General features: G+C 40.5%; 1 protein-coding gene across 1 annotated transcript in view; it reads left to right on the top strand.

Moving 5' to 3' along the window:
* Positions 1–536: 536 nt before the first annotated feature.
* The window catches only part of Stim (stromal interaction molecule), a 62,745-nt gene continuing 36,054 nt past the window's right edge, over positions 537–27,227 (top strand). Inside the window, exons 1-5 of the mRNA XM_019052324.2 lie at positions 537–1,154; positions 15,949–16,094; positions 20,738–20,857; positions 22,054–22,166; positions 26,636–26,751. Coding sequence (XP_018907869.2) covers positions 968–1,154; positions 15,949–16,094; positions 20,738–20,857; positions 22,054–22,166; positions 26,636–26,751 — 682 coding nt within the window. The 5' untranslated portion in view covers positions 537–967. The remainder of the gene's footprint in view (positions 1,155–15,948; positions 16,095–20,737; positions 20,858–22,053; positions 22,167–26,635; positions 26,752–27,227) is intronic.

Here is a 27,227-nt window from a genome sequence, read left to right as displayed (position 1 = left end):
ATCCGCCCCCTCACTGAAATTTTCCTCCCTTTTTTCCACGCATATGCATCCCGCACTTTGAAGCAAGTAAAACAGGTACGTAGCCAAGTGTCCGGATGAGGAAGGGGAAGGGGTATCTTCCCCCGCAGGAAAAAGGGGTCCGAACTTCTGAAGTCTCCAAAATTTTTGCAAAGAAACCCTTTATTGACCTCGAGAGGGGGGGGGGGGGGGAGGAGTGAGTCCCTAAAGTTCGCTTCTCCTCTTGGCCATGGCCACGTGCCTGACGCAAGATTAGAGAGTAATTCAAAAATTTTCAGCCATTGCTTCATTGCCCTCCCTGAATTCGTTTTCTAATTTTCATCTGAAATTTTCTGAAAATTATCCAGCTGGCATTAAATTTCATCCCACCAATTACTCCGAACTTTGCGTGATTTCCGCATGTGAGTTTGCTTGGATTTGCTCTGCAATTTTTTTACTTCCGCTCTGGATTTACAATAAGTTCCATGGACTGGCTCTTGTGATGCTGAAATACGATTGGTTTCAGGGCAAATCAGAGTTGGGCGATAAGGGGCAATGTTTTTGATTAGAACAATAAGGATTTGTTTACAATTGTGACCCCGGTTTTGTTTGAAAAGAACGTTCACGCAGTACATTTTCTGCAAAGATCCCCGATGTTTTTTGTTTCGCGAGCTCCGATTCATGATTCATGATCGTCAGTGAAGAGGACCTTGGATCCGAGAAAAAGTTGAGCAAAGTTTTTCGCCTCTTCCTCCGCGATCGCGCCAGACAAAATCACAACACTCATTATAATGATATCGTTTGTTCTTCATTTTAATCAGCAATTTTCTACTGTTTAAATTATAAGTTCTACCACGACTGTTTCTATGTTATTTTCTAATATTATATCTCGTGAAAAGTGATTGTTTTGAGTGTTAATGAACCAATCTAGTTCCTGGCCTGTACTGGGCTTCAAAATTTTCATCAAATCATGAATCTCGTTTGTCATGAGCTCAAATTATGTTTCGTTTTGTACAGTTTCTTAATTTCACAAGTGTTTAGCGAAGATGGCAAAAAAATTAAGAGTGATGATCATTATAGAACAGCTAGCACCACTTCAAGACCTTTCTCTAGGACTTCACATACCACCACAGAGGAGCCAATCACTGAATCATCTGGTAAACAAATTTTCCTTTTCATGCATCCTTAAATTTACAGATACTTTTATTCTATTGAGGGGTTCTGCAAATTGCAAAAAACATCAAGTTTTTCATTGGATAAAGCTGTTAATGAAGATTGTTTGAGAGCCTTATCAGTAGTTTCCTAACCTCTTAACGTCTGTTCTTCTCCAATTCTCATGGTCATCGCTCTAGCAGAGATACTTGCCTTCAGTCAAAGTGGCAGTGCATTGTACCATGATTTTTGTTACAGAATTCTATGAGAGCAGTATGCCAGGACTGTATTCCTTAGTTACTCTTATTCTGAAACACTTACCATTTCTATATTTTGGCTCTCACTTCGCTGATAACAGCGTCTTTGAGCTGCTGCCAATTCAGGCTACATTACATAAAAGTCGGGAAGTTTCCGACAATGAACAGATCTGCTTACCGCAGATAATATTTCTCCTTTTCTAGCCATTATTAGTATTTTGAACTATTTCTTCTTATATGAAAAGGTATAATAATATTGATTCAATGCGCCTTGAATGATACTTCCTGCTTCCATATGCAATCAAATTAGATTAATGTTATTCTTGCTGACTGGCTTTGGATATCCTTAGCATTTCAAGTGTACTAGGCTTATTGCTCATTGGGTTTTTTAAGAAATTGAAAGGAAGTGGAATTTAAACAAAATTCAGCTCTTTTAAAGAAAGCGCCCATCATTGGTGTTAAACTGATTCTTAACACACATTGTTACACTTCCCTACCAGTTAGGTTAGGTTCTCTTTGGGGCTATAAGTGGTAGATTAATTTCTGACATTTGCTTCAGTTTTCAACAATCATAGTGGAAAATTGAGGTTAGAAATCAGCCGCAAGCGTCCACTACAGAAGACCCCCAAACTTCTTGTAATAGGTGTGCACAGCATAGGCGTGTGATTGCTTCAACAGCATGTTAGTTTGAACATGCTATAGGTTTGAGTATAAGCTTTTGTAAGAATGTGTACCATTTTTCCTCCAGAATTCTTAAAAAAAAACCAGAGGAAATGAAATCTTCCCTAAGAGAAAGGTCCTTGAACTGGTCGTAGACCGCACTGGTCTCTTTTCCAATAGATCCCTCTCAACCGGTAGGACATATCCCTAAAAAGGACCCCCCTCGACCAGCACGGCTGACCCCTAAGGAAGCCCTCCTCGTACAATACAGCATGTACCCTTATAAAAGGGTCCCCCTAAAAACAAACCGGATGAAAAGAACCTCCTGTATTCGGTTCCTAAGAAACGCTCTTAGAAGGACCCCCAGAAAATTGTCCTCAAAAAAGGTCACTCTATGTGGGGCTTCTTTCAAGCACCAGATTGAAGTTTCCAGGAGAAGGGGAGGAGGGAGGGGGGAGAAGGGATGGAATTTTCTAATTATCTTCCTTTTATATTTGCTTACTTTTAGCTAATTAAATGACTCGAGGAGATCATAAACTCTTTTATTAACACGTTTGCAGCAAGTTTTTTCTTTTTTTTAAATATGGGGGAGAATGCTGTAGGGAGGTAGAAATAGAGAGAAAAACGTGTTAAGTAAGGCATGAGATGTTTTTAATTCATTATTATTCCCAAAGTTGAAAAGCATGTGTAGAGTAGTGTCAACTTCCATACTTAACTTTTTACATTGAGCGAGATGTGTCCAATTGTTGTTAGCGCTCCTTACAGATCTCTAAAGCAGAACTCTGAAGCCTGAGTATCATTCAGGTTTATCAAAAGCACTCGTATCGATTTCGAATCTGATGCATCTTTCTCCTTTCCCTCGAAAAATCTGCTCCGGGCCTATAAACCCCCCCCCCCCCCCCAAAAAAAAAAAAATCTAGGAAGGCAAAAATCTGAAAATTCTCGGAAAGGCATCACACGGATGACAAGCCTCCAGTTGAATGTGCAAGTTCCAACCCTGGATCGCACCAACTGGCCGCATAGCCCCGCTCTTAACTTCTCAGTTTGAGGACCAATAGAGTAATTACCCACATTCTCTCCATGAATGCCAGTTATGCTAATTTTGCGGGTGAAAAGCAACTTTGAATAATCACAATTTGTGTGTCTCTGTCACTTCGCAACGTAACGTCGATGTCGCCAGGCTGAGCAGTGATAGTCACCTTACTGCTCTGCCGTCTTAAGTAAAAACGCCGTATGAGCATTCGAATGTTGCCAAATTTCTTCTTGGAGAATATTTATTTTTGAAGAAGGTTATGAATATAACAACTCGAAATTTTCAGACTTTTTAGATCAAATTATGAACGGAATCCTCTGACCAATCGGATAAGAACTTTCACAAATTTTCCTGAAAATTCTTGTTTTCTCGAAGGAAATTTGGCAACGCCTGATGGCTTCATACGGCGGTCTTACTTATGACGGTAGTGCGGTAGTGTACTCCGCTGCTCTGCACTTGAAGTCGGAGCGAGTGCAAGTCCTTGCTTCGAATCCCAATTTGGGGCATATAGGACAAGTCAGAGCTGCTGTGCGGAGGCGTGAATAATCGATTATCGATATTCCCCCATTTGAAGCTGTGGTAAAGAATCGATTATTAAGGTGTTTGCTTCGAACACCCTGTTTGTTGATCCTTTTCCACAGGTTTAAATGGCAGAGCAATCGACCTATCGCAAAGCACGCTACGCCACTGCAGAGCTCAGGGCACCCGGTTGAAAATTTTACTATTTCTTTCCGAATCAAGTCTCTACCCTCACATCTCTAACTTTGACTCAGACGTGGACGAAGAAACTGGAAATGAAAGGATTTTGACGCAAGGAACCGTCCGTCCCTCTATGACGTCAGCTACTTTTTCCCAAGTTTTGAAAAGCCCCCTCTATCCGCCGTGTTAAGTCCCTTCTCCTCATCCCACCTCCCTTCAAAAATGTTTGTCAAGTAGACCTTCTAAGTACCTAATGTCATTTGGGAGCATCTAAATCGAATGGAACCACATCCATTGTGACTAATTGAGCCCTGTCATGTATGTATTTTCAAGAATCTCAAGGCTCTTGTTTCAATACCTATATTTCCTTTTGATTTAAATACGTGAAATAATGGGCGGCCCCTAACCATATTTTCCTTTCAATTGATACCGCATAATTTATCACGAATAACATTAAAAAATCGGAAAAAACTCAACATCTACCTCAGAATTTCCAAATTTTTGCGAAGTACTGACAATCGAACTTTAATTTTTATTGGCAGTGACATATTATGGAGCTCATTTTGCAATAAGGAACCACTATTGCTGGCTCATTTTAGAAACAACATAAATGCCATTGGTTTCCTTATGCAGGAAGGTGTTTTTATGGGGGAGCTACAGGAGCCAGAGATAGTGGTTCCTTATTGCAAAATGTAATCCATATAGCTAAGGCAAATTTATTTTACCCTTTCGTCTGAAGTCTTAGTCTCTCTAGATTCCATCATATAATTTGTGTTTAGTACAATCCAATTTAAACTTTTCATTTGTATGAGATGGAAATGAATGCCGTTAGGCAGGTACGCACGTCAACTTTTTACCGTATTTCTGAAATAGCATAATTTTCTTCGGTTACCAACCTTAAGTGTCTTCGTAAACTGTTTCTATAAACGCTGTATGCATACTCTCACGCTATGGACTTGTACCAGCTAGGGTATGAATTCAAGCAAGGCGCTTTCTTCAAAGACTCGCGTAGCATACGATTTACCAAACAACTGCGAGTTCAGAATGCAACGCTTAAAGCTGATCAAATAAAAGACGTAAGGCGTCATTTACGCATTGGCATCAATGACTAATGATTTTTACCGCTTACAATCCTTACCCTTCAGAAGTCGTTTCTGGAATTCGCCGTCGCACGAATCATTTCCTGCACGAGATTCTGCAGAGGTATCGTGCAACAAGCGATGTTGAAACTACCAAAATACAAAACCATAGATTTGGATCGCGGTGTTCGAAAGTGCACCTACGCTCATATTTTATTTTCTCCAGAGAATACTTTTCGACTTTCCTGCGCAAAATTTTCCAAAGATATTCTTGAGGAAACGGAGAAAAATCAATTGAAATTGTGCGCCGAAACAACAAGTAGGTTTTTTTTTTAAAAAAAGGAAGGTGCGTCGAGAGATTTGCAACGTCGCAAAGTTAGGTACGTAGGGTCCAAAAAAATGGCAGGGACGCAGGATAAGAGAGAGTTTTTGCCAACCGTTGACGGTTATCACTCTTTGCACTTATTGTCAACCTTGCTCCACTAAAGGTTTAGGTTGAAGAGATTTTCTGTTATCGAATGCGCAAACTTGGATTGAAAACTGACTGTGAGTTTAATACGCCAATTCGTGTAATATTAGAGTGTCTACAGGTCAGAAAAACCTAGAAAAGAGGGGATTTTGATGAATTTGATCCAGGATCTAAATTATAAAGACGGGCGATTCTTTCCCTCCAAGTTCGTTGAAAGTATGAAGTTGAAGTCTCTGATTTTGAGTAAATTTCACCGTGACTAAAGTAAATAACACCTAGTGAGCTTGTTCAGCAATGTTTCCTGCATTTTTGAAGACTAGAGTGTGCAGTGAGTTGACAGGAATTTTCCCCGACTTTTTTTTTAACACTATTAACTAAGGGAAAACAAGCTTAAAGTTGCGTATTTTGAGCTCATTTTTCGTGGGTTAGTATTGTTGAAACAAATCGGGGAAAACTCCTGTGAACTCTCTGCTCTCTCTAGTTTTTAAAGAAGGAGGAATTAAACATTATTGAAGAAGCTGATTCTTGGTGATTTTACAATGGCAATGTCCGCATTTTTTGGGTCCCAGTGAAAGCTCGATAAATCCTCAGCTGGCTGAGCCGCTGAGCCAATCATAGGAATAGATCTTCCATCGATTCCTTGACTCTCACTATACTCGAAGGAACAGATGTAGATTTCCGAGTTATTTTCAATGTCAATGGGGCATTTTAGGATCTCACTCGATCCGGCAATGGTGGTATTATTCACCGTGATTTTCTTTGTCGTTGTCAGACAAGCCGGCAGTGAGCAAGCGTGTTAATTGGCAAATTCTGCTCCTTGCGTGAAGATGGGGTTGCTGTCTCGAGTTGTTTTTCTGCATACCTCTCGTATGCCTCAGCAAGAGAGCATTTGCGTTATTTCCGCGGAGAAAGTCCCAGTTGCGAAAAAATTATCATCTTCTATAAACAAGGAGAAAAATTTTCACACAGGGTGTCTACTGTACGGAAAAAGTACAGATACACTGAAAAAGCACGTGATTTCGGAAGGTCGGTACGGAAGTACGGGAGAGGTACGGATTTTCGGTGAAAAGACTAGGAAAATTTGAGAACTTGAGGAAAAAAGGTACGTTCTGTCACATAGCGAGACATTTTTTAAGTCAGGACAAGGTCCGGATTCGTCCCTCCAAATTCCGTTGACGTCCCGACTTAAAACGTTTTTAAAATATTCCTGTATATTCACGCAGACTTCTTGTGTTTGAACTGCGCTCAATCGTCCTGGGGCGAATCGCTCTTTTTCTTGATTTTTTCCTCGCTCTATAAACGGACGCATGATTGACGGGAAGACTCGACACTTTCGAGAGCCCGACTCAACTGAAATCCATTTTTATTCTCGATTAATCTCCTCAAGTACATGTTGTTGAGCCACTGAATTTCTGCAATTTGAAGTTCCCCTACAAGTGTTAACTCGTGTCAGCAGTCGCACATTCTGCTGTAGCGACTCGAAACCTGGCTACATCAGGGCATCTAGACTGCCGTACTAAGGAAGAACGCCGTATGAGCCTTCAGGCGTTGCCAAATTTCCTTTGATAAAACACGAATTTTCTGGTTAACTCATGAATATTTTTCTTCTAATTTTTCGGATAATTTTGTTCGCAATTTCAGCTAATGCTCCTGAAAATTTCAAGGAAAAATATTCATAACATCCCTTAAAAATGAACATTTTATAGAAGGAAACTTGGCAACTATCCAATGCTTATACGGCGTTTTTCTTTAGCACGGCAGTAAGAGGTCAGGACAACTAGCATCGTTAGGGAATTTTATAAAAAATACTGGAAGTTTAAAAATATTGAAACTTGAAACAAGGAATAACATCAGCGCTGCCTATACAGTCAAATCTAATTTCAGTTGCATTTAAATTGGCTCATTGATGTTTGTTGATGGAAAAGATTGCAATCGGACCGCGTTTAACAGATAGGAACCAAGCCACATAAGATATTGCCAAATTTAACTGGGCAATTCAATTTTTTACCAGAGAACTTTTGTGCGGGTACCTTTGAAAATTTAAAGGAATTTGCTTCATATTATGAAGAAAATTCACTGTTTGTACGAAAATTCGCACAACCGTTTTCATGTAAAAAATTAATTTGCCCAATTATTTGGCAATAGCTGATGTAGCTTGGTTCCTTTCTGTTTAACGCGGTTCAATTGTAGGGGAGAAATTCCTGTCAAAATTGGGAATTGGGCCTTGGTTTAGGTTCAGGGGCGACAGTTCTTCGGAGCAAATAAGATCAGCCGCAATCCAAGTTTGAAAATGTCCTCTCTCACGGAAAATCCCCTCATTCCGCGTAAATGTCAGAAGTACCTACGTTTTAAGCGGAAGCATCAAAAAAAATTGTGCTTCGAGGCTTTTACTCAATTTTTGCGCGGCAAAAAATGAAGAAGAAAAAACGAGCCACGGAAATTTTTACCCCGAGATTGCGGATTCCCTCACGCCCCACGCGAGCGTTAAGTTAATGTCACACGATCAAACCGTGCCATCAATATGTGAAGGTCAATCGCTGTGATTGGTCCAATTCATCGAATAAGCCAATCACAATACCTGACCTTGAAGATTTGATGGCTCGATCTGATCGTGTGACATCAGCTTTAGCTGGGGCCGGATTTTATCGGTGCTTCTACACGGAAATGCAATTTCCGTCAATCAGTCTAAACTGCACCTCTGACCAATCAGATGCATTGGGACGGACCCGAGTGCAGCAGAGCGGTTATACAGGCCTAGAATACCTGGGGAAACGGGGCACTTTATCAGATCGATGAAATCGGGTAAAAATCAGAGAATTTCATGAAGAATACCAAAATGAACCATCTTGAAACTTTAAATCTGAAAAAAAAGAACCATCAACGCTGTCCTTGCGATCTAACTAAAAGTCTATCTGGTTCTGAGTTACTTTCTGAACAGCGAACAGAGGACAATTCAACAACGAATTGTAATTTCACTTCCTGGTTACCCTTTACCTGGGGAAAAATAGGTCCATGTTTTTCTGTCAGTTGCGGTGAAATTAATGCAAAAATCGTTCATCTTCAGTTCTCTACATGCTAAATATCGTTGATATAATTTATATCAACGATTACTTGCCGGGCCTTGAGGGCCGGGTTTACTTACTTGCCGCCCATGGGCCGCCTGTATTTTTCCGCCCCCTTCTCATTCGTTAAGTTATCGTGCCAGTGGGGGCGGGGTGTATGAGACGCGTTTACTCGTGTTGGACGCACTTTTTGTGAAAGCCCTGTCAACACCAATACAATTTCACGGAACTTTACGCGAAAGTTAAATTCCGTAAACCCATCCCTGTTTGGACAAGGCCCTCCATTTATAACAAACGAACGAAAAAATTATGAAAGAACAAACATAAATGTGGTTTAATAATTTTGACTTCCGCCGCTGCACCGACCGCACTGTGTTTGGCGCAATGCGTGAAGTATTCATGCAGTCTTGTAGGCGCTATGCGTTTCACGCCGACCGCTGCTGTCCGCACTGTTTGACGCAATGCGTGAAGTATTCATGCAGTCTTGTAGGCGCTATGCGTTTCATGCTGACCGCCGGCCGCGCCGACTCAGTGTAGGAACAACGTGTGTACATACCATTAGTTTTCTCACGCACATTAGTAAGTGTTTATACGGATGATCTAGAACTTTTAGTCCTCAATTGCAAATTGTAGTTCATGTTCAAGTAATTTTTTTTATTTTTTTTTATTTTTTTTTCTTTACACAAAATAAACAGTACAAAATTGCACTTTTAGACGTACACATATCTTTTAAAAGCATATTTAAATTGTTAAAGAAATGGCTGAAGTAGTTAAAGTAATGGCTTAAGTAACGGCAGAAGGACCGACATAATTTGGGCCCAGCGCCCCTGACCAGGTATCCCGGTGAAAAAATACAGTGTGCGTCGTCTTCGTCCGTCGTCGCTCGTCAGGAGGTGATTCGAAGCCTTTCGTCATTCTGCTTAATCTCGGTACTCCTATTTCTCGCTGATTCCTCTCGAGTACCCCTATCCCGATCGAGCTCCATATCGAACCGTTTAATCACAAAACGGCGTACGAGTCAAATCTCGTGGGCCTTTGCGTCCTTCATCCACCACGGCTTCCGAGGCCCATGAAGTTTTGGTGCTCCTCGTGAATGAACGGTTCCGTTTGAGTGTTCAAATTTCTGGATACGTCGCATGCAGCGATGTTTACAATCCTTTATTATTCTCGCGCGAAGTCTTCCCGATTTATATTGGTATCCTTATCTGGCATTCGTTACTAACGTCAAATGCGAGTAACTGCAACTTCTACTCGTAATAAACTCGTACTCCGACAAAAAAATCATCATTGTTTTCATTATTTGCACGGCCTGGGGAAGTGCTCGACTTTTAACTTTTTCCCAAATCCTTGAAACATGCGATTGTTTGGTTAGTGCTTGAAAAATGGTTGAATGTTCTCGAAGCCAGGTTTTAGAAGTACTGAGTACAAAGTACCTCTAAAATTCGAACGCCATGTTTCTCTCTCTCTTTCTCTCTTTTAATAAAAAAATGAGAGTGTATAATTTATTTCTTAGTCCCTGAAATATTTTGCAGCTTCTTCGTGCTATTTTTTGCACAATTGCCAGGGTTGCCACGGTCAGGGAATACCGATAAAATCGAGAAATGTCAGGGAATTTTGAAAAGTCAGGGAAAACATGGAAATGTCAGGGAAAATGACGTGAGTGTCAGTGAAAAATTGTTAAGTCAACTTTACTTGCTCTCGAGAATGGGTTGGATGTTTCAAGCAACGAATTTCGCCTGAAAACTATTCCAAAGTATGTCTGTTTAATTATCTGGCATATCTTAAATTGTCAGGGAATCTTAAAAAATGTATCGGGGAATTTCATTTTGTAGATTTGGTAGCAACCCTTTTCGTTTCAATTCGCAGGTCTTGGGTGTTCTAGAGAAAGTCTAGGAACTAGACTAAAGTCGGAACTAGAGGAAAGTCAAGGGAGCTATTTATCCCACCAAGCGAACTTTCAGTTGTGACATGAAAGTCTCACCGTCGGAAGAAAATTTTTCCAGTTATCACTACTATAATAATTTAATTGTCACAGTCACGACCAAAAAATTGTTGTTGTTTTTTGTTGTTAATTCGTTTCTTCAACGCAACCAGACATGTCATGCCGTAGAAACACCTTTCTTTGTTGTGATGAGTCCGATTTCTCTCATTGCGAATGTCTCGTTCCTTTTGCCTCTTAATAAAATCTCAGCCAGTTGATAAGCCTCAGATAAGCCGTATCTGCTTGATAAAACGTGTCGAAATTTTTTCATGTAGCATCTATTTAAATGAAAGAATTCCGTAGCCATTTTTAAAGAGCGACAAATATTCCTATCTCAACTTGCTCCCGCCAATATATTTTATTGACCTTTCTATTCTTAATCATCATTCTCTCTTACTCTGAAACAGAAACGATATCATCGAAACATGGCTCCAGGTGTGATTTTCTGTCGGGGGGTTTTTTTTTTGCATTAAAACAGAAATAGGCAAAAAAGTGACGAAAATTAGAAAGAGATGAATTTAGTCCGTGGTTATTGAGCATTGAGTAATCAGCTTTGATAGAAGGGCTGCAAATGGTTTGATTCGAGTGAGGATTTTTTCTCGTAATAATCTAAGACTAGCCCGCGTTCCACGGTGGTCGACGATTAAGAGACCTCAGGAAAACTGGAAATTGAGGTATTAGCATCCTTGCTCACACTAAGTTTTTGCTACAAAAATTTTCAAAAATGTCAATCGAAGTCAGAGTCATGCCTTCTTGGAAATTGCAGCTCAAGGAAACGTATTTGGATATTTCGGAGAAAAAGTTGTGTTAACATATGATCGGTGGAGCGATTAAAACATGTTTCTTCGTAAAAGAACTATTCGCGCTTCCTGGTAGGTTGTGCTAGTTGCCTATACGGCGAAACTGAAAGCAACTTTCGAGGATGACAGGTTGACACATGGTTTATTGGTTGTTGGTTCCTTAAAAGTATATGGAGTGAAATAAATGTGTATGTTTCAATTAGGCAACTATTTGCGCTCCTCGGTAGATTTGTTGCCTATGCAGTAAAATTGAAGGCAAACTTTGAATGGACGATACCCAATTGATTAACATAATCATTTCTCGATGCGGTCCAAGCTTATGGAGGGATACTTAATGTGAGATTTTCAGACAGAAGTTTTATACAATGTATCTGCGCTCCCAGGTAGATTTATTGCCCGTGAGGCCCGCGTGCTCAAAACACAGACATTGCAGACAAAATTGAAGTGGACGATAACCGACAAACTCGCACGTCGTTTCTTGGTTCTGTCAATACGTGCATTCAACATAATGAGTGTACGTTCTTCGACTAGATGAGTAGTAGCTTTACTGCGAGAATCATTCATTTCTCCCTCGTTGATATATCGAAGGCAATTAGTCAAATCAGGCATTTTATCAAATGCCTAGGCCGGTAGTCAAATTTTGACAGTTTACGGAATTCTGTGCATTTATGGCGAGGATTTCACGGGTTTTCAATATTTTGGGAAGCATAACTCCCGGTCCACAAGAATGAATGGGAAATGTAAAGCGCCGTATATATCGTTGTAGTGAGCATTAACTCATGAGCCATGGCCACTATGAGGAGCCGCGACGACGGCTTCGTCACCGGCACTTTATATTTCCCATTCATTCTTATGGCCCCATCACTAACTAGCAGACTCCATCTTCCCCACTCGCACATAATGGACCACTAGACAAGGTCTGAATTTGAGCAATCTGATACATGTTTCTTAACCAGAATTTCATGCAGAATACGATTCACACGACGAAAATTACTGAAACCAACTCCTAACGAAGATATTAACATTTGTATTTCACATTGGTGACGAGGAATTTGAACTGCCCGCTTACAAGAAACTCAAAGCTCTACGTGAGTCAAATCGCGCACTACAACGTTGTTAGCAAGCTTCTCAATCGAGCAATGTTCATTTCCCACCATGTGTTGTTCAAACTATAGGCAATTTGCTACAGCTGATCCAAAGCGTCAAGATTGAGGTTGCCAGAATTTTATAGCGCTGAGACTGCCATGATAACGTTTAGCGCGCGATATGAATCACGCAGAGCATTGAGTTTTCATGAGCGGGTGGTTTGAATTCACGCATCAAGAATCATTGAATATCTTCGTAAGTATTTAATTTCGGTAATTTTTGTTGTTCGCATCGTGTTCTACGTGAAATTTTAGTTACGAAATATGTATCAGAATGCTGAAATTCGTACCTTGTCTCGTGGTCCATTCTGTTTGACGGAAATACGTCCAAATTTTCCCTCATTTCAGGCTGTCGAGCCACTTTTGGGAAGCGCATGTTTCTGAATGGGCCTGTTGCAAACTTTTGCTAGAGCAAAACTAAGAGTTGTTTCTTATAGATAATGCCTCGAAAATCACGATGAGCGCATCGGCAAACTCTGAAATGCACTCATAACTTCACAATCTGCGTAAGAAATTTGCGGTTTTTTGAGCTTCCCGCTTCAAAAACGATACTACGGCACAGGTGAACATTTTGTAAGAGGAGTCGTTCCATCGTCGGCAATAATCATCATGGCCGACGCCAATCCGCCAAAACACGTTTGATGGGACGAGATAACACCTGAACTGGATTAGACCAGATAACAATCGGTGTGTTAACGTTCATATTTTCCACGCCCGAATTGATTGACCTTGAACTCTCCTTGAATTACGCGCGGAACTGCGTGCAAGAGTCGGCCATGATGAATATCGCCGACGATGGAGCGACTCCTCTAACAAAATGTTCACCTATGCCGTAGTATCGTTTTTGAAGCGGGAAGCTTAAAAAAACGCAAATTTCTTACGCAGATTGTGAAGTTATGAGTGCATTTCAGACTTTGCCGATGCGCTCATCGTGATTTTTGAGGCATTATCTACAAGAAACAACTCTTATTTTTGCTCTAGCAAAAGTTTGCAACAGGCCCATTTGCAGAATTTCTTGTAAGTGGACACCCGAGGTACTCTCCTCGGTTTGGAGCGTGGGCGGTTGGAAGGCGCTCGACATGATCCACGAGCACGAGCACACCTGCAGCGTCAAGCGCAAGCCCGCGCGCGGTGATAATGAGTCGATGGCAGTTTCTGCTCCACACTTTTTCGCGTGTCATAACCCGCGTCTGCGAGTCTGCCCACGTCCCGTCGTCGTCGTCGTCAGTGTCGGCGCGTCCACGTTCGCCAGACCCGGCTCTTTTTTCGGCCAATATCCTGTCGACACTCGCTCCTCACCAACGTCACCCGATCCACCTCCACCTCATCGGCCACGTCGCGCACCCGAGAGTTTTCACCCACACCCGCACTCTTCGCGCCTTCACCCAACTAGAGTTTCTTCCTAGTCAGAGCACGGACACGGAGGGAAAAAGCTCACACACAAGCACAAGTTACTCTCAAAGAGATACGCTGCTTGGTCGGTGCAAAACTAGTAACAACCGTTCAGGAAGGCATCTGCAGAAGCGTTTCGGCCTTGTTGGGCCAATCCCAAGTGCAGTGCAGCCTCCTGAATTTCCTGCTACCAAGCTCGGAGAGGTCGTTAAAACAGCCCGAGACTTGGGCAAGCGGTTGCTGGCGGCAAGTGAACTTGCGCCATCTAGTGAGCGATTGTGGACAATATAAATGCACGGAAAAAAAACTTCGTGCGTGGGACCCGAAGTTTAGGTTATATGGATCTCTGAAGTTTTCGGATTGAGCATTCGAACACTTAAGGTCCAGCTGCTGAGGTTTGGATCACACATCTGAAACTTCAGTTCTCACGTCTGAAGTACTTCGGTTTTCTTATCAGAAAGAACTTCGGTTCTCACATCTGAAGTACTTCAATGTAAGAGCTGAAGTTTCAGTTGTGTGATCCAAACCTCAGCAGCTGGACCTTAAGTGTTCGAATGCTCAATCCGAAAACTTCAGAGATCCATATGACCTAAATTTCGGGTCCCACGCACGAAGTTTTTTTCTCCGTGCGCTTATAAAAAAAAAAAAAAAAAAAAAAAAAAAAAAAAAAAAAAAAAACAAGAGACGTAAATGATTCGTGGTCGGAATCGATGTTAAATGCAGCAGGTGATATACCTACGTCAAAGGTTGGCAACAACCCCCTCCTATCCAGAGTCACCGCCATTTTTTCGGATCCTAAGGGTCTCCATGGGTATACCAGTATCCATGCCCCATTGCCCCTTCTGTAATAGTACTCTACGCACGGGTCCATGACCCGTAGCTTCAGGCGCTGTTTGAGTATTATTATGAGCCGATCGAAGGAGATGAATATAGGTTTTCGCGCGAAACGGAACATCGCCATCCGAAGAACTGCCGTGGGTGAATTGGAACCTTTCTTTTCTGTGTCTGCGTCGGGCGATAATTAGTTTCGCGAATAATCAGCAAATCAGCGGCTTATTCCAAATGCATAGCACTTCGAACCGAACGTCACACAGTCAATCGAACTTGAGCTCTTTGCGACTCATAAGCTCTGCCGTATACTGAGGAAGACCGCCGTATGAACATTCGAGAGTTACCAAATTGCCCCGAAAAAAACATGTATTTTTGGAAAAAAATATTCGTATTTTCCTTGAAATTTTCAGACGTTTTCGATAAAATGATGAACAAAATGGTCTAAAAAAATTGAAGAAAAATATTCATAATTTTCTTGGTAAATTAGGTTTTTATTGAAGGAAATATGGCAATGTCTGAAGGCTCATACGGCGTTTTTCCTCAGCACAGGCGAGCTGGGCATTGGATAATCCTAATAGATTCTATTCGATACATCAAGCAGGTGAGATTTTATCGATATCGATTGGTTCAACATGTGAACATCGCCTCAAAAGTCAATTGAGTAATCTGAGGGAACGGTTTTTTTGCGATGGATTCTTGATTCTTATGAGTACAACATCGAAACGGGAAGTGAAATTGTTAGGAATTTTCTCATTTTCAGCTTTCCCAACTTAAATATTTGTTAGAAAAGCTATGTTCTATTGTTTTGAACCAAATGATACGTCGAACCTCCATCCAATACGAACCATTTCGGACTTCGGTAAAGTCGAAATCGATTTTACAATAAATTCAGCTAACGATTAAAATCAAACAATTTTTGTTCAGACAAAAATTGTACTTAAAACGTTGACAAAAATGGGATCGTGTTGGAGATTTTTCATAACACCTGTCCCAAAAATCGAAGAATTGGACTTTTTTGCGGTGAATTTTGAAAAAGCACTAAAAAAAAGTCGCTTGAATGTAGAGTCCGGACTCTTAGAAACATAAACAAGAAAAAATACTCTTGATTCAATCGCATGTTTGCTTAAATTGAGAGCCAAGCTTCTTAATTTAAGCGGATTTCCTTTTGATTCGAGCGAAAATCCGATTGAATCGAGAGTATTTTTTTTTCGTCACTGTTTTCAAGAGTCTGGACTCTACATCCAAGCGACTTTTTTCCAGTGAGGTAAACACAACTGGATTAGACTTTAGCTTGGTTTTCGGCTCACAAGAGCGTTTCAATGCGTCGAGTTTGACGGAATCCATGATTAATATATTTTTTTTTTTTTTCTTTTTTTTTCTTGTATGTGCAGTTTTAAGTGCGGAAAGCTGCAAAGACGACATGGCTTGCTTGACGATGGCGTCGCAAGATCGGCTTGGTCTCGAAGCCATCAGGTCTCTCCACCGGCAGCTGGACGACGATGCTGACGGAGCTGTTGATCTCATGGAATCCGATGAGGTGAGTCCAACATATTCTTACCTCTACTCGTACAGGGTCGTCCAAAATTCCCGCACCAACCCCAATAAACCGTCGGCTTCTTCTTTTTCAGGTATCCTGGGTTTCACGGGTGAAATTGAAATTATAAAATAATGAACATTTCCGAGAAATGTGTCTTGCAGTTTCATAAAATTTTGAAAAATATGCAACATATTTTCAGGGGCTGGGTATGCAACACGCACTAAAAAACAGCAAAAAGCAAAAACCAGTTGCCTTCCATTTTATTTTGCATTTGATTTTGTAAAATATTTTTCACATTTCTCTGAAATTTCATGATATTTTCCAGTTTTTATTTGTCATAAAAAATTGCAACCTTGCAGGTATGCCTCTCATATTTTTTTTTTTTTTTTTTTTTTTTTTTTTTTTTTGGGGGGGGGAGAGGGTTACCAAAAGTCGTTTCCTTTGACCTAAGAGCACGCACAAAATAAATGTCGAGTCTCCATCTCAATTCATTCAGAAGTTACAGAGTTGGTGCCTAGTGCTGGTGATGCGGACATTTGGATCGCCCTGTATATAGAGTGAATTATTTTTCCACGATAAGACATACTTGTCCCTTGGATTTCGCAGAAAGTGATTTTTTCTCTTCTGTCAGAGTATGATGGACCGATCGGGTGTACAGCGCTTGACTGTCTCTCGGCCGCGGCCGGTTCATGGTTTTTTAATCCTCCCGCGTCGGGCAGAGCCTCAAAGGCTCCCTGGTAAAAATTGGCAGTAGAATCTGTGTTCCAAAATACCATAGATCTACAGCCGGCTGTAAGATTTCCGATAGCTTCTAAAGCCGGCTGTAAGATTTCCAATAGCTTCTATAGCCGGCAACACAATTTCTTATAGCCTTTTATAGCCGATGGCGATTAAGCAACAGCCTGGCGATAAAGTGTATGCTAAACGTTATTAATTACGGACACTAGGACTTAGTGAGTTTTTGCATGGACTACCGCTCTCTTTTTGGGCCGTAGTATCTTGATTTATTTTGCGAGGAAAGCTCCGTACTTTTGAAGGATGCCTGCCATTCCTAATATGTTGGAGCGCCTTCAATTTTGTATGATACTGTGCAATACCTCTGGTGTGGAATAGTTGCTTCAAGCGCCGTGGTACGCGGCGGCGCGGCGGACGGGCAGCCAGCCGAAACGCGCATTGGCGCCTACAAACCTAACAGGGATACTTCACGCATTGTGTAATGCGTGAAGTATCCCTGTTAGGTTTGTAGGCGCCAGTGCGCCGCCGCTCCGCTTTGTGTTAGGCTCTAATATTTAATCTCGTGGAGTCAGCGTTTTTCAACTCATGACTTTGAAATGTTTGCACGCTCTGTATGGCTTATTCTCATTTAATTGATGAAAAAAAATATGTAGTAAAGGAAAATATGATGTGCGTTTTGTAAATATTAAGGTGATTCCGTACAAACTGAAGGATTTACAAAGCACACGAATTTGTACACAATTTCTTATAGCCTTTTATAGCCGATGGCGAAAAAGCAACAGCCAGGCGATAAAGTGTAAAGCCCGACGATAGGAAATATAGCCCGGCTGTGTAATTTTTTATCGCTTCGTGCAGCCCGGCCGTATGATTTTTTCCACTTTCTACAGCCAACTATATGATTTTCTATCGCCTTCTTCAGTCGGTTATAAGAACTCCTATAGTATTTTGAAACGCAGCTCCTATCGTCAATTTTTACCAGGGCTCCACCAGGGTGACCAAGTTCTTGTAACTTCAGGGAAAAGTCAGTGAATTTTGCTGCAGAACTTTGAAATTCTCTCGTCAGGCCGAAGTGTGTAATCATTTTCCATTGCAAGGAACGTCACGCCAAAGATTAATTGTGGAAAGCATTCTCATAAAAAATCTTACCGAAAAACCATCGGAAACAATCATGGAACAGTCAGGGAATTCCTCGTTCGGAAACCCTGAAAAATCATGGAAAATTCAAGGCATTTTAAACTTTAAAAAAATTCGTCACCCCGTCAAATTAACGGAATATAGTTTTGGGCTGGATCTCATGAGTCAAAAACGTAATTTTCTAGACATTAAGTACATGACTGGTTCTCTGGGCAGAGGGTTTAACACAAAGTTGCCAGATTGTGCAATTAAATGTAGATATTTTACATGTGTTTAAATGGGGAAAAGTGCGCTGAAAAATCAGCACTATCTGGCAACTATGGACCAACTGACTCGGGATCGGCTCGGGCTGCAGTACAGTCGTGGGAGCCTTTTTGTTTATCTAAAAGAATGTGAATATGACACTTGGTTTTGATCATCAACTTTACATGGTTGCCAATATTAGTAGATATTAGCACTGATTATAATTCAACTTAAATAAGAATGATCCTAGACATTTGATTGACCCAGCTGGCTACCCCTCCTATTTCCAGTGGTTGCAACTGCATTCTCTGATGATGCGGGGGTTTCTTAAAGCAATTATAGCATAAAAAACCAAGAATTCCGTATTTTCACGAGTGTTTCATCGCCTTTCATTAGTAGGTATTTCATTGACAGAGAAATTTAGCGTTGAAAGAATTTCCCAAGAAAGGTACGCAAAATTTGGCAACGTACTCTATAATATTTGAGGAGGAGGTCTTTTCTCATGATTTTTTGTAGTTTTTCTCTGTTTTCAATTTTTTTTAAGCATGCATCTTTTTGCGTTTTATTTTTTACTTTGAACGAGAATCAACTGTCATAAGAAACAAAAATCTCAGTGATGAAATATTGTGTACGCGTAATCGCAATCGGTCCTTGAATATCCATTGTTAATCTGATGTAACCTGAGTGTGAATGTTTTGATGGAAAATATTATAAAGTAAGAAATTGGTAAAATTCTTCAAAATAGAATAGCGGTGATAAACAATATTATACAAGAGATATCACTCTGTTGCGCTGTCATTGTTTGTGCCTCATCAATGCCCCCGGTATTTTCAGAGAGGAGCTATAAAAAGTGATAATGTGTGCATGATACCATTGTTCTTAAGTTTTCTCTAGAAATTTACTTTTAATAGCCAAAAGATTGAGACTCGAGCTGTCCAAATTTAGACCAATAAAAAAGAGAAAAAGAATGGTCGCCTCAGAGGTAACTGAACCGTTAACTTGGGGCCTAATTAATTTAATTCAGCTTACTTTTTTTAATAAATTAATCACTGTAATTGGCATAATCACCTAACCGATGACATCATTTTTTGTACCAGATACAGTACTTTTGTCTTGAGTTGCGATATGGTGTAATGCCATGCTGAAGATAAATGTCTTATGAACTTTCGAGGGTTGCCAAAAATCCCGCCAAAAATTTCAATTTTTAATACTTTTCTCTTCTTCATTTTTTTACACGAATATTCGTCTAACTATTTAGTTCAAAGTGTGAGCAGAAGTATGTTGAAAATTATAATATAAATAAACACTAATTATTAAAAACACAATTTCTCGGGGAAAGTAAATTTTAGCTGACTGGAAGCTCTTTCGGAAAAGTTGCTACTTACTTCCCAACTGTCATCCCCGCACATTGGTCCTTACGTAGATGTCTAGCGTTTTATATCTTGATCTATTAAATAATTCCAAAGAAGTGACAAACTTTTAATTTCTGATTGGTCGAGAATCATGTCACACCTCGATAAATTTTCGGATCGAACAATAGATCGTATTTGATACATCAAACAGGTGACGAGATTGTATCGATCTCGATTAGTTCAACGTGTAGACATAGCCTCAAAAGTCAATTGAGTTAATCCGAGGGAACGGGGGTTTTTTTGTGATAGATTTTTGATACTCTTAAGTACAAATAAATGCCAATGAAGACTGAAATTGTTGGGTTTTTTCTAATTTTCAGCTTCCCCAACTTAAATCCTACAATTTTTATTCGACATTATGCTCTATTGTTTTGAACCAAAGGATACATCGAAGCACTATCGAATACGATCTACACATTGCGTGGCGCATAACCCCCTCGAGTGGAATGTCCAACGCCAGCGCAGCGTGGCGATTCATGCTAGGCCCTCGAAAAGTGACGTATCGAAGGAGTAAGAAATTATTTTCGTCCATTTTTCAGAACATAAAATTCGCTCGGTAAACAAGGGATTGGGTTGGCGGGGGGTCTCCAGATCGACGACTTATTAATAGAGCGGAGGCGCTATAACTCGCCGAAAATCCAAGCTTTCGTGATATCTCAGATCGGAGGGTCCTTCCCGTTAGTCGCCAGGTGCTAGGTACTCAATGCACGTCAATGGAGAATTTATATCCGCGGCACACTGGAAAAAAAAGTCGCTTGGATCTAGAGTCCAGACTCTTAAAAATATCGACAAGAAAAAATACTCTTGATTCAATCGGATTTTTTGCTCGAATTAAAAGAAAACCCGCCTAAATCAAGAGGCTCGGTTCTTCGATTCAAGGAAAAATCGGGTTGAATAAAGAGTATTTTTTCTTGTCAATGTTATTAAAAGTCTGGATTCTAGATCCAAGCGCCTTTTTTTCCAGTGCAATGGAAAAATTCCCCCTTTTTCATCTCAATGCGTGCTTCTTGGGAGGCTTATGGTGGTTGGCTCATGTCATTAACAGGATAAAAAATTCACCAGAAAAATGCTAGTTTTTACCTGTGTTAATGGGCGTGTTTTCTTTGAATGTCCGTGCAGTTCTTAAGAGAAGAGCTCAAGTACGAAAATGGCGCTGAGCGGAGGCAGAAGGCGTTCCACCGAAACGACGACATGCATATATCGGTGAAAGAACTCTGGGATGCCTGGGTCAAGTCAGAGGTAAGTCTTCTTTATCGTAGTCTTCAAACATTCTAATCCCTCCTTCAATTTTTCGGTTATGCAACTTGAAATACGGCTAAGTGAGTGCGTCTCTTATATCTCACAATCAGGTTCGGAAAATTGGGGGAAAAAAGAGAAAGGCTAGTGTGTTCGGAATAGGTCTGCAATTCCGGAGAAAGTCCAGTTTACGTCAAAGGTCCGGAAACAACATCTGAAGATTCATCTGTGAGTTGCTCAGTCGAAAAAATCATTCCTGAAAGAGCGCAAGACAACCTCTCGGTAGCAAGTTTCGAGAAAATCAGAAACAAATTTGGATTGCACTTTGCAGAAATAAGGGACCACGAGTACTCCAATGTTGCTGAGATTGTGCAACTTTTACCTTACAAATATAAACTGATCATCTAAACAAGTTTTATCTTTACTCCCAATAAAATATTTTTCAAGACGAAAACTACTATTGAAAATTTAATTTTTTGCGTGATTTTAGTAATTTCATCGCCGAGAATGTAAGTAGCGCAGTCTTGGCAACATCGGATTGTTCTTGGTTCCTTTTTGCAAAATGCAATGCAATTGTCCTTCCTCTTTGTGTTTAAATTTTTGTAAAAGTTAGGCAAGTGGCAAACACATCCATTGAATTATCAACAATTTTTGAATTATTTCAATTTTTCAATTGAACTATTTAACAATAAGGTATTTATACCAATGATGTAGATGTCGCAGGCAATTAGCAATCGCCGGGTATTTGCAAGCAAATAGTAAATAAATGTAGAAAATCATAAAATTAAAAAGCACAAGAACAAGATTAGAGCGCTGATTATGTTGCCTGTAGGTATAATGTGAATAGGCACTTTTCCCTCCGAAAAAACATTGTAGGAATAGGCATAATCATCAGAGTAGCGTGTAGTGAACTCTGTGATATTAGTTCGTTTGGATAGGCAACTAAATTAACTCCGTACCAAAGCGGAGAGTATCACAGTAATTGAAGGGGCTCTAAGTCAAGATCGTCCTTTTGCAGGTCAAAACCCCTAAAAATTTCATTATGCCTATGAGTATTCTTACGATTTTTAGAAACAACATGTAAACTGCTTGCAATTTGCCAGCGATTGCTGATTGCCTGCGACATATAGACATCCTGCTTCTAACCAAAATATACGTTTCGTGCTAGCTTACTTAATTTTGATTGGCATTGAAATCAGGTGCACAATTGGACGGTGGAGCAGACCTCTGAATGGCTCGCCAGCAACGTGGAACTGCCGCAGTATGTGCCGATTTTCATCCTCCATCGTGTCACCGGTGCCCACTTACCAAGGTTCGTACGTCTTTCTCGCTAGCAGCCTTTGTATTTTGATACTCTTAAGAACAAAACTGCCGTAGACGTCATTTTAAATGTTTTGGAAACAATGTATCATAGCAAAAAAACTTGTGTGCGTTAGGACGATCCCATATAGGATAGTCCCATAGTCCCCCATAGGACAATCCCTTCCTTCCCCTTTTTGAATCTATTTCTCCATGCATTTTCTAGTTACCAACCCGACTAATTACTACTCATTTCAACAGTGTCAAAGAATAGAATATTTTCTTTCATCATCATTCTAAAAAACACACGAATCCGAATTCAGATGGCAAATCTTTCGGCTCACTTTAAACATTGTTTTCTCAGTAGTTTCTCGTTGCGTTAAGGATAGGTATGGTTATAGGACATTTCGTCAACGATTTTTTGTCCGCGCACCTGTTTTTTCCAGTAATTTACGTCCACGCATTTTTTCGGCACGGGAGTTTTGGTTCACGTGCCAGTTGAGACCCAAAGTTAATTGGCCCACATGTAAATACAAACGACAATTGCTCACGACGTTTTTTGGATGAAAATGTGTAATGTCTTGGAAAAATGAGGGTTCGCTTGTTTTTTTGTTTTGTCTCTTTGGTCCAACGGAGAATAATGTATAGTTGAGAGTTTTGGTAAAAATGGGGGAGCGTCAATTCCATGAGACAAAATTCACTAAAACTCTCTATCTACACCTCTTTGGTGTAACAGGACTGAATTATCTTTCAAGAAATCCAAACCTTATTATACCTGAACCGGATAAACCTCTATATTTGCCTCAGCTAAAGGCTCTTGGATTTTTCTTGTGCACGATAAGTATCTTGATTTATTTTGCGAGGGAAGATCTGTACTTTTAAAGGATGCCTGTCATTCTTAATACGTTCAATTTCGTATAATACTGTGCAATACCTCTGTTGTGAAATAGTTGCCTCAGGCGCCGCTGCACGGCGGGTGGGCGACCAGCGCGAGAGGCTCACTGGCGCCTACAAACCTAAGTGGATACTTCAAGCATTGTGCAATGCGTGAAGTATCCACTTAGGTTTGTAGGCGCCAGTGAGCCTCTCGCGCTGGCAGCACGCCGCTCCGCTCTGTTAGGCTTTAATATTTATACTCGTACAGTCAGCGTTTTTTAACTCATGATTTTGAAATGTTTGCACACTCTGCATTGATTATTCTCATTTAAATTGATGGGATCAAAATATGTATCAATTTGTCAAAGGAGAATAATAATATTATGTGCGTTTTTTAAATATTGGTGGTTCCGTGTCAATTTTAATGATTTCCAAAGCACTTTAATTTTTTCTTTTACATTTTGTGCTTTTGTTGTGCTGCAGCGAGGTGTACGCGCAACCAAACGCTCAAAATTTGACGTATTTGACTCTGAAAGATCGATGTACAAATGGGTTAAAACTAAAGATTGCGTGCTTCTTGGTTTTTTCCCCTCTTTTATTCATTTTTGCAGTTTCTGTCGGCACAACTGCGGCTCATTGAGATTAATGTCTCTTGGAAAAGGTTTTACAAATATTTGCCACGTTTTAAAAATATAAATGTTTTCTAAATGAAGTAATAATTTCGTAAAGAAAAAATTAAAAAATAAAAAAAAGTACCTATACATATGTAAGGTATATTGTACATCGAATATTTTAAGGATAGAAATAAAACCAAATATTCACCAATGACAATTTAAAAAGATGATTCAAAAGGAGGAAGTAATAACATTTCATATAGAAAATGAGCAACCATAACAACACCTCTTTCTCTCTCAATTTCTCATTTCCATATTGTCAATATAATTTTACATACCGACTAAAATACAACGCTTGGACCAAGTCACTGTTGCTTATTTTACGTGTGGGCGTAAACTACTGGACAAAAAAGGTGCGCGGACAAAAAATCGTTGACAACATGTCCTGAAACCTGAAATGGTTTCAGGACATTCCGTCTAAGTTTTTCTCTATGAAAATGAATCCAGGGCCTGTTGCATGCAAGAGATACAGCCGCGCGAATAGACTTTTTAGAGGTTAAATGACACGAAAATTACGATGATCACATTAAAAAAGTCTGAAATACACTCCTTACTGCGCAATTTGCGTTGTTGGGAACGCGCTTTTTCAAATTTCCCGCGTCTGGGGGCAGTTTTCTAATCACCGGAAACGAGCAAACGGCGGGCTCGGTGATTTCCGGAAGATGTTGAGTCGTTGTTGTTGTTGTTATTTTTTCCTTCAGTTTGTTTACAAACCCAACGTGATCTCTTATAGTGGTCCATATACGCTTTATGCAGTAACCAAATCGATCAACTGTTAAATATCCAACGCAATCCTTCTACATTTCATTCTCTGATTTCATTTCACGATATCACGAGCTCCGATTTTTAGGTTATGTTGTCAGTTTTAGTTGACCGGAAATAGCCGCGAGTTGCCGTTAATGTTTCCGTTAGAAAACTGCCCCCGACGCGGGAAATTTGAAAAAGCGCGTTCCTGACAACGCAAATTGCGCAGTAAGGAGTGTATTTCAGACTTTTTTAATGTGAGCATCGTAATTTTCGTGTCATTTAACCACTGAAAAGTCTATTCGCACGGCTGTATCTCTTGCATGCAACAGGCCCATTGTTTTAGTCGTGACAAGGAAATTTTCCTTTTGGGAATAACATGCTTCAAGTTGTCAATCTAAAATATTTCATTACTAGAAAACTCTCGTTAATAATAAGGAGTATGCGGCCCAGAGGCGGCCAACTTTGTATACTAAACTTTTGAAAAAAAGTTAAAAAAACAAAAATGAATAAGACACATTGATCGTAAGTAAATTAGAAAACAAATCTTGATTTCTAAAATATTAAGAAAAAGTATATAGAAGTAAATAAGAATATCATTATTCAATTAAATATGAAATAAACTATCTACATATTGCCAGTCATTCTTGAACAAGTTCAGACAAGTCGTAACGAAGTATAATTACTGGAAAGTAATTTTAGATACATTTCATTAACTTCAGTTTTACTATTGAAATGTTAGTTGACGCTTAAAATCGCTTCCTATACGCTATAAGTATTTTCTGCAGCTCAACGAGAAGCTGCTAGTTAAACGTTTTTCTATGTTGTAATTTGTCCGATTTTCCTCGATGAGAGGTATGGCGCGAAATTGCCTTGTGCCAAAGCCGCACGTCATTTCAAATTTCGCGCGCTTCCGAAGCTGAGCTTTCCTGCTAGCTGCGCGAAAATGATGAATGCTCATGAGCTTTAGTCGCAGGAATAGGAGAAACGTTGCCATCTCAATTCTTTTATTTTCAGAAAAACTTCTCTGCCTCCTGATTGGCTCTCCGCTTTAGACTTTTCTAGGAGCTCTTAAGGACTTTCGTAAAAAAACCAAATTCGGAAGAATTTGTATATCAGAGGGAAAATTGAATGGTACTCACGGAAAAATTGTAATCCTTCGTACAAATATCCAAAAAAAGTAATTTTGAGAACCTGTTTTAGAAGATGGCTTCCAGAATCTGTCTCCATCTTGTTTGTTTATTTGGATGCAAAACCAAGAGCGAGCTATTTGACGCACGGAGAAAAAAACTTCGTGCATGGGACACCCGAAGTTGAAGTCATATGGATATCTGAAGTTTTCTGATCACGCATCCGAAAATTTAAGGTCGAGCTGCCGAAGTTCGGGTGAGACATCGAGGCACTTCGGTATGTACCGGAGTACTTCAGATGTGTGACCCGAACCCTTCGGTATATATCGAAGTACTTCAGATGTCTGACCCGAACTTCGGCAGCTGGTCCTCAAGTTTTTAGATACGTGATCCGAAAACTTCAGAGATCCATATGACCTCAACTTCGGGTCCCACGCATGAAGTTTTTTTCTCCGTGAACATGAGGTTATGTGTTTGTTTACCATTGAAATATGCCGTAGCCACTAAATCAGTCTATTTGATTCTCGACCTGGGATTCTCGCACTGTGACGTCATCGGTCAAAACTTTTCAAGCTCGTTCTCAAGCGCAACCGCAATCTAGGAAGATAAGACGAGATCTGTTTTTCGCACGGAGGACTGAAATCTCCACAAGTCGGCTGTCAAATATTCGCGCCGGAGCGGTCAAATAAAATTCGGGCGTGAAACGATTGTTTGAGCTGCGCATCGCAGGTTATGTCAATAGTCTCCGGGACAAGTCACCGAATTTACAAACAATGCGCCGAAGCTCGGATCGTCCCGAAACCCGCGAATCGCTCCGGTAGCGCCGGTAATCGGCGAAAAGCTCGCGGCTGGATCTGATTCGATTTCATTTGTCTCTGCGCGGCTCCGATAATGACTTACTCGAAGGCGGCGGGGATCGCGAGGCTTTTCGCTAATGAGCGGCCATTCGCGGGCGATTCGATGCGGCGATTCGAGAGCGAGCTTGAAAAGTCCGTATTGTTTTCCGTCGTCTTCGTCCACGGGATCCTCCTGACCCTCTCCCTGTTTCTGCCCCTCAGGTTGGCGGTGAACAACATGCAGTATTTAAGCAACGTGCTCGGCATCAAGGACCCGATTCACAAGCAGAAGATCGCCCTCAAAGCTATGGATGTCGTCCTCTTCGGCCCGCCCAAAGGTAATCTCAACCGCACCCTCTAGTTTCCGATTGCTTGTGGATCAGTCCGCGTCCAACCCCGACCCCTCGGGTTTCAGTGTTTCCGCGAATATTTCCGCTTTTTCCCGCGGTTTACATGGTTCGTGCAGTTTGGATACATTTCGACCGCGTTTAGCAGAAAGGAACCAAGCCGCATCAGCTATTGCCAAATCGACGGCGTAAGTCGGCGATCATATAACTCGTTTGTGGTGTCTGAAAATCTCTGCCTCTATGTTATTTTTTTAAAGGAGAACAAATTGACATCATTTTTTGTAGTTTATGCAGAATTTTCTTCGCACAGAGAAGAAGAATCACGGCAGTTTTAAAAAATTGTCGTTGAGTGGTTTTCCGTTTTAAAAATAAAGTATGACAGGAAGTCTGCGACGTCGCAAACCGAGTTATGTGATCGCCGACTTACACCGTCGAAATTTAATTAGGCATTTTGATTGTTTACATGA

Source organism: Bemisia tabaci, chromosome 4 (genome assembly GCF_918797505.1).
Source record: "Bemisia tabaci chromosome 4, PGI_BMITA_v3".
Classification (NCBI taxonomy): domain Eukaryota; kingdom Metazoa; phylum Arthropoda; class Insecta; order Hemiptera; family Aleyrodidae; genus Bemisia; species Bemisia tabaci.
Note: the sequence above shows the minus strand (reverse complement) of the source record. Positions and strands in the feature narration are given on the sequence as shown.